Source organism: Manacus candei, unplaced genomic scaffold (assembly GCF_025592945.1).
Source record: "Manacus candei isolate 608988 ecotype Guabito, Panama unplaced genomic scaffold, ASM2559294v1 h1tg000028l, whole genome shotgun sequence".
NCBI classification, from domain to species: domain Eukaryota; kingdom Metazoa; phylum Chordata; class Aves; order Passeriformes; family Pipridae; genus Manacus; species Manacus candei.
In genome coordinates, this window is record NW_026138076.1 from 41794469 (window position 1) to 41809453 (window position 14985).

General features: G+C 37.5%; 1 protein-coding gene across 5 annotated transcripts in view; it reads right to left on the reverse strand.

Annotated features, from left to right (window-relative positions):
• DCLK2 (doublecortin like kinase 2) overlaps nucleotides 1-14985 on the reverse strand; it is an 84700-nt gene that overhangs the window by 4641 nt on the left and 65074 nt on the right. For 3 of the 5 annotated variants that reach the window (XM_051790929.1, XM_051790928.1, XM_051790931.1), the window contains 7 exons: nucleotides 11197-11316; nucleotides 9230-9376; nucleotides 6950-7083; nucleotides 5582-5659; nucleotides 3970-4066; nucleotides 2559-2639; nucleotides 1486-1602 (listed from right to left, as the gene is read on the reverse strand). In XM_051790929.1, the coding sequence (XP_051646889.1) occupies nucleotides 1486-1602; nucleotides 2559-2639; nucleotides 3970-4066; nucleotides 5582-5659; nucleotides 6950-7083; nucleotides 9230-9376; nucleotides 11197-11316 (774 nt within the window). Of the gene's footprint in view, nucleotides 1-350; nucleotides 434-1485; nucleotides 1603-2558; nucleotides 2640-3969; nucleotides 4067-5581; nucleotides 5660-6949; nucleotides 7084-9229; nucleotides 9377-11196; nucleotides 11317-14985 lie in introns of all 5 variants that reach the window. The other 2 variants (XR_007905040.1, XR_007905039.1) reach the window with 1 other exon arrangement.

Sequence of the window (14985 nt, forward strand, 5' to 3'; positions counted from 1 at the left end):
AAGAATAACAAACTGGGGGCCTAACCCTCACTAGATCACAGTGTTTTTGATCAAGATTTTACTTTTCCTTTCACCAATAACTGGGAGCTGCGTTCAGAAATAAATAATTATGCATTTACATCCTTCCATACCTGTTAGAAGGAAATAAGGCAGGAAAAGGGAAAATGAGGTGTACTTTCCTGGCTGAAGGCATGTCAGTAGCTAACAGAATCAGAAAAAACCCACACCAATAAGAAGCCAGAAGCTATGCTGTGTCAGAGATCCAAGACAGGCTTAAGTGGCATGCAAGTTGGAGAGGGGCTGAGAGTTAGAATTAAAATTGCTCTTATTAGATGTAGTGCATTTTATACCAGTTTTCAGCTTCAGGCTTATCCATAGTCTCAACAGTATAAAGAATGAAGCTCTGAAGTCCCTCTCAAACTGTCAAGTCAAACTGTCAAATGAAATGCAGACAACAGCATGAACCTGAATCCATTTCCTGACTTATTTTTATGTTATCACTTGTCCTACATTCAAATTGTTGAATATATTTGTTGAATATATATAAATTTATTTGCAAACACATGTACGTATGCAGAAACATTATTTAAATTTACTGACTTTCAGATGATTAAAACAGTTGTTTGTTAACATAAGTGGGCTGGACTTCGAGAGTAATTAATACTAATGGGAAGGGGTGGAAATCACTGTTATGTTACTACCATAGATGGTTTTATTTTTAACTGAAGATACTCTGTGTGCAGAGTCCATCCTCGCATCGGACAAGGATGGACCACAGTAAGGGCAGTTTATCACTACTGCAGTTGCATATTCTCTGCAAAAGTGACTGGGCAATTACAAATGCAGTTCTTGGTACTGATAGCAATAAATTCCATTTCTTCTGCCATGATTCACACATCTGCCTTCTGGAATTACTGTTTATGTAAGTTGAGCTGTAGGGTCGTCAGGATCCCGTTGTATGCTTCAAGGAAAGTTCCCCATTAGGGAACAGAAAAAAATGTAGCAGGGGTTGGATAAGGACAAAATTAATGTGGCAAACATTCAATACTACAGAGAAAGTTTCTGAAATGGGGTCTGGTTTCCTGGCAAGCACAGTGTTGAACAACAGTATGCTCATGATCAGGCAATACGTGGTCGGGCAGAGGGGAAGAGCCTACTTAACTAACTAGGTGGTCATTATGATTAAAAAAAAATTTAAAAATCACAGTTTTTGTAATGAAAGAGTTCAAATTCAACAAACACCTACTTAGTGTTTACATGTTTCTGTTTGGAAGCTTGTTTTTATAGCTTAGGTACCGCACTGTGATGGACTTGGTTGCTCTCAAGCAATGATGAGACAATCCACATTATACATAAAGAAAGACTAGAATTAGAGACTATTCTAGCTTTGGTTTTGCTATTCTTGCACCACACATGCTCATAGAGCACTGTTAGGAAGATATGCAAAGTAGAGTATCAATGTATAAAAATATTCATTTCTCTTACCATGATGACAGAAACCCCAGCAGATGTGTTATTTTGCTTGGGTAGGGTGTTATTAAAGTGCTGCTTCAGTTTACCTGTTACTTCAGCTTGCATATTATTCTCCTGGGAAGCATCATCCTGTATAAGAATAAACACAATATTCAAGTAAGGAAAAAAAAAAACCCAAAAGTATGCTTGAATGCAACTAAGTAAAAGTGAAGCTGCAAGTTTTATTCAAGCATGTTAAAAATAACGTGCTTGAAATAATGTTAAAAATAAAAAGCATACTTGTCATTTGGAATTCTTTTAAATCAGTATTTTAAATGGTCCATCATGTCCTAAGTGTGGAGATGTTACACAGTCCCATAAATAAGTTTCAGAGGAGCTGTTATGCACAAACACACTCATTATAGTTGTCTTCTCTTGTGTCCCAGAACTCCATAGATCATACTCAGTCCCCTCTTTTAAAATATATGTGAAAATAAACATTGACTATGCACATGTAAACCCAGTATTTATTAACAGTGAACTGATTTTAAATCGATCAGTGCACTTTGGTGTTCCCCATTGCTGCTGCCCAAAAAAATGAAGGACTTGGCAGCCATCAGCTTAGTCTTAAATTAGGTACCTAATTTGCTAATTGTATTTCAAGCTTGAAGTGCTTCAAGAAACAGACTGTACTCTAAGTAGCTGTGCAACAAGTAAGATGTCAACAGGCACAACAGTCCTTCCACAGACACGTTTTTGAGATGAGTGTTTTCTAGGCTGAATGCGAAATAACAAAAAAGGTGCTGAAGTCTCACATCTGCCTGTCGTGTTATGTTCAAGGTTTTAGCAACCCCCAGCACCTTCTAATTGCAGTCAGCAAGTGACAGCCTCATTCTGTTCCTTCAGAGCCCAGAAGCTGACAGTGCTGCTACAGCTGAAGCAAAATTCAGACTATGGCTCTTCTCCTTTATGTGGAAATGGGACCAGTAGTTCCATAAAAAGAAATGGACCTAGTAGAAGTGTATTTCTGCTTCTTATTACACTTTAATGCTTAGATTTACAGGTTTAATATAAAATTAGAGACAAGTAAAATGTAATTTACTCACTGACACCCAGGGATGGCTTAGGATCTGTGCTGCTGTGTATCGGGCCTCAGCATTCACGTGTAACATCAGGCTAATTAACTCCTTTATTAATTAAAAAAAAAGAAGAGTTTAAGAAAAGGATATTACAACTGAAAATACTGTTGCACCAAGTTCTTCTCAGTGCAAGTTTGTTGATACCTGGGCGAAAATAAAAGCCAGTTGATTCCAGAACCAGTGATATCAGTGTGACTTCACTGGAACAAAGGATTTGCCCTTCAGGATTAAGAGTATGCTGGGCAGCATATTTCACAGCAACTTCCTCATTGTACTCATGTTTCACCAAATCTTTTGAAACCAAATGAAAAGGAAATGTTAAAAAAAAATCAGCTATAATGTTCCACTTTGTTCTCTATATATTCATGCAGGTGACCATAACAAAAACAAACCTGGGAGAGATGAGATCCTCTATGGGCAGTGCACACACATAGTAACAGTACATTAAAAGTATCAATCAGAGGCAAGAAACTGCATCTGAAAGTCAAGAAACTGAAGGCATTATTTGAAGAGTGTTCATTGCTTCAGTTTTGGGGAATGGTTTCTCCAAGCAGATAATAACATACCTGAGAAGTTTCCCAACCAGCCAAGTTATTTAGTCTGTGTAAGTTTGAAGTGAGAGATCACCTTTAGTGCCAAGACTGAGGGCCTTGTTCAGAATGCCTGCCTGGAAGTGTGTGAAATGACCACAGCTTGGGAAATATTGATAAATGGATAAACAAACAGTCATTGGGAAATGCAGAAAAAAAGTAACTTCTCACTGGCTGGATAAAAAAGATAATCTCTACTTGCTAATGAGGCTTCAGATATCATTCAGAGCACATGAGTGAATTAGCTTGAGTAGCAGGGCTTACACATTGGAACCTTTATCCTGCAGACACAACTGTTTTAAACAAAATTGCAATGATAACACAAGGACTGTTAGCAAGGGCAATTAATTAGCAGTGGCTGCACCTCTTGAAAAGTTCTAATAACTGGCTCAAGTAAAATAGGAAGAAATGTCAACTGCATTCACTCCACATAGCAATGATTTTTCTTTTTTAAAAAGCAGTAGGAGGGAAAAATTCAGAGACATTTACTTTGCAGCTGAAGCACTGAACCTGCTATAATAGTCCTTCATGAAATAAACTGAATATCATGTGATATTCACTGAATGCAGTTGGCATTCTGCTACCCTTACTCACTCAGACAGCAACACAACAGCCTGAAACACCTGAGCTTTGATTTAACATTAGGCTAAACCAATTAAAAAAGGTACAGCAACTGGAGCAGTGGGTAAGAGTCTGTTCTGAATTTTCTAGTCTGCCTTTCCAAGAGAGCAGCATCTTTTCAGGGACTCATCAGAAATGCTATTTCAGGTTGGAAAATGTAGCAGTACCTTTGCTGAATCAGTGATGTTATCCCAGTAGGGAGAAGGAAATTCCAGCTTCCCAACAAGTATCTGATCAAAGAGGTCTTCCTGAAGGTTGTTTTCACTGCAGAACAGCAGTAATGAAAAAGATGATGAGAAAGAAGTCAATTTGTCATGTGAATTCTTAACTTGATTTGGGGATGGAACAGAAATGATGTTAATAACTACTAGAAATGCATAATTCTCAAGCTTATATAGAGGCAGCACTTCTGAGCTGTTTGCCATAGTTATGCTGTCAGAAGTGATGAGAAAACCTAATATACTGAGGTGAAAGCTCTTCTACCAGAATAGAGACTGCACAGCTAACACACAGGAACAGGAAAGGGGATTCAGAAGTAAGTCATTTGCCAGCCTAGTTCTAAAGAACCTGCTACAGAAAGCATATGATTGGTGGAGGAAGTGTAGTGAAATGAGCCTCATCTGTTAAACTATCAAAACAGGAGAATTTTCAAAATCCATCAAGGAGATAAATAAAACACAGTAAACTAAATGTATGAGTACTGGCAGGCTACTGATATTAAAAGGATAAGTACTTTTGTATCAAAAACATGGTTGCATGAATATTCAGAGATCAATGGCAGCAGGATTTTTGTTTTTCAACTTGTTTTGTTGGCTGTGAACATCCACTCAACCTATTTCTGTAAAGAACAATATAGCTCTTGAGTTGGTTTTGCAATAAATATTTATTAACCTTGGTTAAGGCCTGGTTCTAATAGAATATGGATATTCTCCATGCCTAACCCCTAAAATCTATTCAAATAAACTGCCATTTGTTTCTATACTGTATCTTTCAAAACAAGTTTTCAGTTTTAAACATGAACTAACTACATAAAAACCCCAAATACCTAAACTAAATAACAGTTTTCCATAAACAAGAGTTGTTTACATTGTGTTCTTTGCAAAATATTCTCGGTCTGATGTTTTAGTTAATTAAGTATTTTGCTGTAAAAATGAACGAACAGACCATGCATTAACAATTTATATGTTAAGAGAAGAATTCACTATTTAAATATGCCAATTCCCTGGAAAATAAAAATGGCTGAGGCACAAAGCATATCATTTTGATTTTCGGTAGAGCTCCTACATATGGAGACGCTGAGTAGCAAGAATGATGTTTGCAAACTCCACCGCTCCTATGACACTTATCAAGAAGACTAACAAGGTTAAAAGTGCAGGATAAACAAATTGTTCCTCTCCCCTCGGTTTACCACCAGCCACCCTCCCACCCCGGCACTGCAGACCCGGGAGCTGCCGGGTCCCAAAAAAAACGCCAGAGGGCAGCGTGTGCCCGTGGATCGTGGAGCTGGGATACACAGGGAGACAAAAGGAAAAGCGGCTCTGCCCTTACACCCCCACATCCCTGCACACAGCACTAAACCGGCTGCCACCTTAGAAAAATAAATAAATAAATAAAACTAATCCCAGAACCGAAAAAGAAGGACAAGTGAAAACAATTTCAAGAAAAGGACGAAGACATAAAGAAAATGTGTCAATCTAATCCACCGTTTTTCCCCCCAGGATGCCTTCTTCAGGGAGAAAGAACTTGATTATTTTTATTGTTTTTCCCTTTGACACTCACCTGCGAAAAGGTGGAAATCCACATAACAGTATGTATGTGATCACACCTGCAGCCCAAATATCCACCTTTAAGCCATATCTGAGAAAACAAGGCTGTGTTACTTGTGCTGAATTAAAAAAAACCCAAGTAATTTCAATGAAAAAAAATTTGCATTGACATGAATACAGGAGAATCTGTTCTAAATTACTTGCTGATTATGTGGTAATGTATTTTGTACCTAAGCACCTTTTTCTTCACAACTTTACAGTCTTTAGGAAACCAAGATTCTATGTTTTTTCTTTTTTTTTCCCCCCCGCCAGAAGCCTCAAGGCTCTCCAGAGTGTTCTGAATATACTCAAATTCAAGTCAGTACCAAGGTTTTCCCAATCCAGAATCACTAACGATAAAAGACAAGGATGTGCCTTCTCAGTCCCTACAGTGAAGTAACTACCTCTTAGGTTATCATGTGTTGCTAAGCAACAAGACACACACCAATCCTCCAGTCTCTTGAGTAACACAGGGAAAAAGAACTGCACTTCTCTTTCAAAGCACAGAAATTAAAACACTAGAGGTCAAAAAGAGGTCTTTTTGCCCTGTTCTTTTCTATCCAGTAGACTCAGTTTGTCAAAATCTAAAACATGCAGACAGAGTGCCATTTGACATTTGAGCTCACTGCAGCTGTGAAATACTTCTCCATACAACAAATGCACTGAACAACGACTGAAACAATACAAGAAACCTCCCTCCATTAGGAAGACCAAATTCAGAGGGGGGTCACAGCTATGGCAAGACTCAGTTTAGCATGGAATGGAGCTCTAATAGGTCTAAAAGGAAGGATGACTCCTGAAATTCTACCATGTTAAAAAATTATTTTGTATTTATGCAATGACCTGTTCAATACAAAAAAATGGGGTTGTTTAATTAAGCAAACAGTTATCAAACAGCATGTGTCACCCAAACAAGGTCACTTGAATCCACATGATCTAATTAGAGCTGCCCTGAGAACAGGTTTAGACTAGGTGACCTCTGGAGCCTCTTCCAATATAAATTATTCCATTTCTAATGTGAACACTGTTTTCTGCTTGTCTGTTTTTCCCCAAGCAGCTGCCATGGCTGGTATAATGGGCTCTGAACGCCGAGGTGAGGCAGGGAGCACAAACCAGTGAACTCCACTGCACCAGCAGGTCCAAGGGAGGTGGGTAAGGAGGCAAAGGTGAATTCTGGGGTCAGGATGAGCAAGAAAACTGGCCTCTTTGAGGAACTGTGAATGATGCCCATGGGTGCTTTGGTTACAAAAAGATGGAGAGACAGCCTATTAAAGCATTCTAGTTCTTAAAACAGTTAGGAGCTACCTGACAAAAATAACTGGTGACAAGGCCTATGTCTTACCCTGTCTCTGCAATGATTTCTGGAGCCACGTAGGTGGGTGTACCGCAGACAGTATATAAAGGTCCTTCAACCACAGTCGCCAGTCCAAAGTCTCCCAGCTTCAAAGACTTGGTTCCATCTGAATATTCACATACCTAGAATCAGAAAAATAAAAGCACAATGAGGAGGAGAACATCTGCATTTGTTTTTAATTTGTTTGGAAAATGACCATCATCACACCAAGAAGATGGGGAAAAAGAGGCAATTTCCACAGCCCTGTAGGGAAAGAAGAGAAAAATGCTATTACCATTGATTGCAGCTGGAGCTAGTGTTCAATGGAGCTGTCTGCCAGCTATGTAGGTCAGACCATGACATAGCCTCAAGCAACTAGTGGGGGGGGAAGGAAAACCCAATCCTAGAATGCTGAGAAGTTTTAAATATATTAAGTAGAATATAATACTATAATTTTGTTTGATTAAGACCTGGAGTTTAAAATGGGACTGGCAGCTACATCAGATTTGTTTAACGTCTTCTTAACTTGGCATAAATCTGGTCAGTTGTTACACTGCATATTTCATTGGCAAATGTCCTCCCTATGCTTAGTCAGTCTAGGCAAGTTCAGTACAGGAGTGAGAAAGCTGACTGAGAACTGTTTAGGTTTCTGTGCAGACCCAACTGTATCTTACCAAAAGCCCCATAAATAAACTAGCACTGAGTCTACCTCTGAGTCATTTTATTGATGAAACAAGTTGAATTTCAATAGAAAGAAAAGTGCTACACAATAGCGATTGCAAGAGTAAATCAAACCAGACCAACACAAAGGAAACATCCCCCTAATAAATTAATCTCAGTTTCGTTCTTAAAGTAAAATATTTATATTAACATAATTTCAAAGGAATCCAATTTTTAGAATGTAGGACTCCATAATCTCCAGAATGGCTGAATTTCTTTTGTTTCCTCAAACAACTGAACACTGCTAAGGCAGCAATACTTTCCTTCATTCCTCTCTGTAATTCATATCATTAATGGAAACTCTTGTTCTCTTTTATATAACACCTTCAAAACTCAGAGTTTGCATTTTTAAATGCATGACTTGTAAAGAGAATTCAGACAGCTGGATGACCCTGTGCAAAAAAACAATTCTAGGTAGCAATTGATAGGAATTATTTGCATTTACATTCAATACCAGCATGTTATCTTTATGTTCTGCCACTGTCAATCACAGTGAGTAAGATTTGCATCTGTTGAGTAATCTCTTTAGGCTTTCTAGGCAGAAAGGACATTTGTGCCTATTTATAACTGATTCAATCGCTAATGAGAGCTTAAAATTTCTTTGGACTGTCTGTGTTTGAAGATGCACTGATACTGTGAGACTTCCACCTTCATTTTCTCACTCCTAAGTGCCATGTTGCTGTAACTACATTTTCCAGGAAAAGCCTCCCCTCCCTTTCTTTTGCTAAGCAATCTAATTTATTTGAGGGCTTATTTAAATGGTCAAACACTGTCAGTGGAATTAGCTGGGAAAGAATTGACTATGAAATGGAAAATATTTTCAGCTTGTAGCTTATAGCCCTATCCTTGTAATAGTTCAAAATCTGTTCAGTGTGTGACACTTAATATCTAATATCCAATATGTAGTGCACAAGTATAATCTCTGTGTATAAGCAAATGGTATGTGCTGATCCCATTCTGTGAACAGAAAGATGCCCTCTGTGGACTGTGGTATAAGTGGTTCCCAAAGCAGAGTTCATGGTAATTCTTGTCAACACAGCTATCTTCTGTCTCTGCTGAAAACAAAAGCAGTCAGTTCCCCAGGACAAAATAAACGTATGTACAGAGTTAATTCCCAGCTGGAATATTGGTAAATCATCAGAAAGATGATCCTACAATGACAGTGAGAGAAAAATGTGGGGGGAAGAAAAAGGCTTCAGATGGTAACCATATGATCATCCAAAGAAATGGAAGAAATGGCACTCAGCCCACCTTTTCTCCCACTTGCAAACTAATAAATAATTCATTGACATAGCTTTAAAATTCATTGTTTTGTGAGACAATACTCCTGCTTATCCAAATGGCAGCCAATCAAAATGTAAATAAAGATAAGTCTAAGGACAGGTTTGAGCACAGCTCTCTTGCATTACGGTGATTGCTATCCCATGGCAGAAGATTTATTTCATACATGCTTATTCTAAATTAATATGCCTGCTCTTCTCTGCTCAGCTCCTTGACATTTATATATACAAGCATTTGCATTAATGAGAACAAAGTAAGAGAAAGCATTAGATAATAAATGGGACATACCAGAAGATTTTCTGGCTTGATGTCTCTGTGCACAATGTTGAGACCGTGAAGGTATTTGAGAGCACTGGCTAAATTGTAGACCATTGCACTCCCATCTCGCTCTGTGTATTTTGTAGATGAAGTGATAGCATCAAATAGATCTCCTCCCTACATAATAGAAAGGAAAAAGACCAATGTGGGAAAAATTATTAAGAGTATATTTAATTTAAAAAAAAAACACGCCAAAAAACCCCCATGTAAAATCTTCCTTTACAAAAGGCACGCTCAAAATTCCTGTTAAACAGTAAAAAAATTACTTTGCAGAAAGATGATCTTGTCACCAAGATACTATACTGGGACTTGGGTCATCTACATTAAATTCTCAGCTGTAATCCTGGCTTCTGGTGTCTTGAGTTTGGACAAATCACAGATCTTCTCTGTCTTGATTTCTTTTTATTGATCTTCCTACCTTTGATCACTCATTTCTATTACCTACAGGTACAGGCATACAGTTTCTCTTTTCTTCATCTTATCAGTGTAATACCTTAAATATAGTGAAAAACAGCCCTGGTTTTGAGTAAAGGCTACAGTAAACTAGCCCAGTAATAAAAACCTTAACAAAAAAAATATTCAGCAATTGTAATGAACTGCAAATCTGAATTTCTGCAGATATTGCAGAAATATCAATAAATAAAGTTAAAGAGGACAAACAAGACAAGCAGACAAGCGTGATCTTTTCCGACATAAATGAATCCACTGATTCCATCACCTACAGGTGATTTCTGAATGTTTCAGTTGTGCAGTCTCTGTTTTATGGATGCCCTATTCCTCTTGGAATACATAACAACATGTGAGCAAGTTACTGATGCAGCATTTTCAGTCATTGCAACAAATTTTACGTGGGTGTCTCTATGATGGTTACCCTGGATACATCTGTAGGAGTGATCTGTCTGAGCTGTGGGTGGCATTCCAAGCATTTCAATATACAGGGAAGAGAAGGAGCAATTCAGGAAATACAGGCCAAGATGGTGGTGAATTAAAATATGAAAAAATACTGTCTTGAAACCCAAAAAAAGCCTATAGTATATAAAAATAACTTCCAGAAAGGAAATGAGTAGGCTACAGAAATTATGAATTCAACAACTACACACTTTTTTTAGAGATTTCCCAGGCTGGTAACTATTCTAGAGGGGAATCCTGAATCTAACAATGTTTCAGACAGAAATAAAAAGTACTGCTGCTGCTATATAATATTTGTACCTGACATGCCAATCAAGCTGATGTGCAGTGTTGCTGTGTATGTACACAACTCAGACAAGAGAATGCACGACTAAAACTTGATGCAATTTGTGTATTTGGCTCACGAGATGACAGCAAAATGAGTATTTTTGTTTTCTCTGTACATGTATGAAAGCAGCATATCTGTTCTCTGGTAAACTGGAAATAAGGGGAATGAATGTCTGATACAAACAAACCAGGTGAGATTTTTTGAGTTTTAATTTTCTTGGATGATGATCACTTGAATTTAAACTATCTGTCTCATTTATTGTCAATTAAGACAAATTTATCACAGAGAGATAAATTCATTACTTTCTTTAAGGCAAATTATTAAATAAATATATTAGTGAAATAAATATATTAGTGAAATAAATGCAGGTGTTCTGTTAGTAAAAGCACATCTCTATCAGCCCTGCATATTGTAAGTATGATATAAAACCCACTATCTGCTTCTGTCTAGAGTGTGCACATTGCAAAATTACCTCAAATCTGTGTTAATAATCTAATTAAAACTGAAGAGAGATAAATTCCATTAATATAATTGATCGAAAAGAGTATTTTTATTATTAAAAATGTAGGTTGCCACTGAAATCGTATATGATTACGTCTATGATTACGTCTCCCAAGATCTTAGTGTTCCCAGATGCTGCTCAGATCTCACACCAACACAGAGAATTCAAACAGGATAAATAAAGCCTCCTTAGTCTTACCTTGACCAGCTCCATCACCAGGTAGAGTTCTGTTGGGGTATCCATTTCCTCTATAAGCATAATGATATTTGGATGCTTCACTCGACGCAGAATAGACACTTCATTTTCAATCAGGTGCTCCTGTTCAGAACAGGATGGAGAAGTTTATCTGAATAGACATGAAATTGCCAATTCACTTTTCCTTTGATCAGCTGATCACTTGATCAGTGAGCACTTTTTTTTGCTGTTTAATTTATATAGTAGAGGGTTATTGTCAGATGCTGGATTTTAAGTTGTATGTCACCATTGACCACATTTAATTTAAAATACTGTATTTCACTCACATAAACAATGGGATACCTCTGAAAAAAGACCCCAGAACATGACAGCAATTCAGGAAGTGCAGATTATATTCTTATGTGGGTATTATGAGGTGAAATTAAGTTCAGAACCTTTCTGCCCCCAAGCTGGATCATTGTAACCTGTCACCCCTCATCAATAGTCAACATGTTCTTGATCCTCTCCAGCCTTCACCTCTCATTTAGTGTAGGTTAGTCAAGGACAGATTACCTAGGATTTATATTCAAGGACTTTATTTTTTTTTAAAAAGTTGTAGAATATATACAAGAAAAAAATATTATAACTGCTTTGGTTATGGTTTTCAGTTCATTTTATATGTATGTTCAGATTTACAATCTGTAAAATATGTAATAGCTCAGTTAAATCGTTGTGACTCCAACAGCTTAACAGCACACAGATTGCGTTTAATTTCCCCTTCCCTAGACTTCTGAGGAACTAATGGCTTTCAAGAACAAATGAGTTTCAAATGTCTTGTTTTCTGGAACATTTTAGCACGTGGTTAACACTGGAGAGCGAAAAAAATTACGTGCCCCTTTCATGTGAAAGAATGATTTTAATTTTCCTTTATAAATATTGGAATACAGACGTATTTAGGTTCACTGCAAAATAAATACCAATGCTTGCATAAAACACGAGCACCCTTACGCTGGGGCAGATAACAAATCATGTCACTGGACTCAGAACTTATTCATGTTTAATGCACCGATTAGTAGCATGCACTTCATGCATTTGTGAACAGAGCATTAGAAGGAGATGTGATCCACTGTGCAGAGGCAGTGATTGAAGATCTTGTGCTACTTCACCTTCTTCTTCCAGGGTTATTTACGGATGCACTGTGCTTTTGCCAAAGCTCTGTGTGGCTACATAACTCAGAAACCACATGCCATGTGTGCATCTCATTTCGTGAGAGTACGGGGCGGCATATACGGGTTAAACAGTCACACCTTTGAAATTCAGTTTGAAAGAGCACCAATTGTCATTCTGAACAAACATATGCCTGCTCCAAGCAAAGTGCTCTGGAGGAAAAAAAAACAAACAAACATGAAGCAATTTTGTTAAACACAATGCTGAATCTCATCACCAGACAGAAGTGAACAGCCACAGCATACTAAGCCTTAGGGATGGAAGCCTGTAAATTCAAAACTAACATTAAGAGTCCAAGCAAAAACTAGAATATTATTATAGCTTTTTCTACCCAAAGAACAGATAGCATATTAAATTTATTACATCCATTAATTACAACTAAGGCACAATAGCTTTATCTGTGCTTTCTTTGTTTCACATGACTAAATTGTTAATTGCTTTAAATAAAGCTCAGGAATAACTAATGTTTCTTTAAAATAATAATAATTTTTAAAAACAGTCCCCGAAATGTTGTTGAGCTACTGTTTAAAATGCTGACTAATATGTGGTTCTTTATTTTCAACCACCCCACTGTTTTGCTCTATTTTGCTATATAAAAAACCAGTACTTTTCAAAGTCATTACAATGTTTTTCCTGGATAGTGCAATATATGCTTCAGTTTACATTAATATGATTTATTTACAGTGAAATTACTGTGTAATTAACATTTAAGCCACTCGTGGAAAATATATTAGTCAACTGTATTCAAGTTTTAGGACATCCAAGATCAACTGCTAAGGAGCAGTGAGCAACACTCAAGTCATCCATATTTGGGCTGGATGGGTGTTTTCAAAGCAGTGCTTATGTTGGCCTGTGAAACTAAGCGAGGAAGGAATAAGTTGTATCAAAATTTAATTATTTTCTCTGTTGGAATTCTTCCTGGACAGTTCTGCCACTGCCCTAACAGGTATAAACATCTTCCTAACAACAGTCTGTAGCTATACAGATACAGATCCTTTCAAAACAGGCAAGAATGCATCCATGGGGCTGATTTTTTAATTTGTTTTAAAGTAGGGAGAAAGACATATAGAAAATATGTCTAAACTCTACTGTATAAAAGAGACTGTCTATCTCTAGACAGTTGTAATGTGTGATACCTAAGCAGCTGACTCAGACAAGTAATAAACACCACCTAAAGCTGCAAGCTGTACACATCATCCAAAAATTTTGTTTGCAGTGGAAAGCACTGGGTCACCCTTCCCACAGCTGAAGAAATTGCAACATTTCAATCTCAGAAAGGCGATTTTAGCACTTTTTCTCATGGTTATGCATTTTTAAGATTCCTTTCTAAATTTTCTAAATAAACCTGGAGAATATGAGATAAAACAATGTGGATGCTGGAACACTGATCTCCTAGCATCTAACACACGATTTAAAATCATCATACATAAAACAATTCTGTTTTAGCACCTCTACTTAAAGGAAGCCATCACAGCATCATACAGCTCCTTACCACACAAAGAATGTCACACAGACTTGCTACATCCTCCTACAAGGACACATGCAGCATTTGGAGTTCTGAATGACACTTCAGAGCAGTTACAACATGTAACCAACAAAAAGGATACCTTTGATTTAAACCCCTGACTTGGTTACAAAGATACCTCTAGAATCATTTCAATCAGTCATTTACATAAAAAACATAAGGTGTCTGGATCAAAAAGTCCATCTTTTTAGTACTTGAAAGAATGGTGTATTGCCTACTGTGAAACAGACTTCAATGCAGAATTTGATTGTTAATAAAAACTGTGATATTTTAGCTAACTCTTAACTATGAACCATTTAATTCCTAAGTTCCTTAAGAGCATATTGGTTTAAGATCAAAAGCAGTGAAAATATAAGTATTTTATTTGCTGTTATCTATTCCAGTGCTTAGTCTACATTCTTGGCTGTAGGTTGGCTGTTTTTCTTCCTTTTTAAAAATATACTCATGAGGAAACGAAAGCAGGGGTGGGACAATCTCAGATATCTATTTCACAGAATCACAGAATTGTTTGGGTTGGAAGGGACTAGAGATCTAGGCAGGATCACCTAGAGCAGGTTACACAGGAATGCCATTCAGGTGGGTTTGGAATGTCTCCAGAGAGGGGGACTCCACAGTCTCACTGAGCAGCCTGTTCCAGAGCTCTGCCACCTTCAGTGGAAAGAAGCTCTTGCTCATGTTCAGGTGAAACTCCTTGTGCTTTAGTTTATGGTCATTACTCCTCATCCTCTTGCTGGGCACCACTAAAAGGAGTCTGGCACCATTTTCTTGACACTCATCTTTGAGATATTTATATGCATTAATAAGATCCCCTCTCAATCTTCTCTTTTCTAGACTAAACAGGCCCAGCTGCCCCAGTCTCTCCTCGTAAGAGATGCTCCAGACCCCTCATCACCTCGGTGCTCTCCACTGGACCCTCTCCAGTAGCTCCTCGTCTTTCTTGTACTGAGGAGTCCAGAACTGGACTCACTATATATGAGATGCTGTTCTGCTGAAGAGGCAATTTTGGAATTATTTTTTTAAGCTTGAATTAAAAGAAAATGTTTAGGAACTCAGGAGATCCT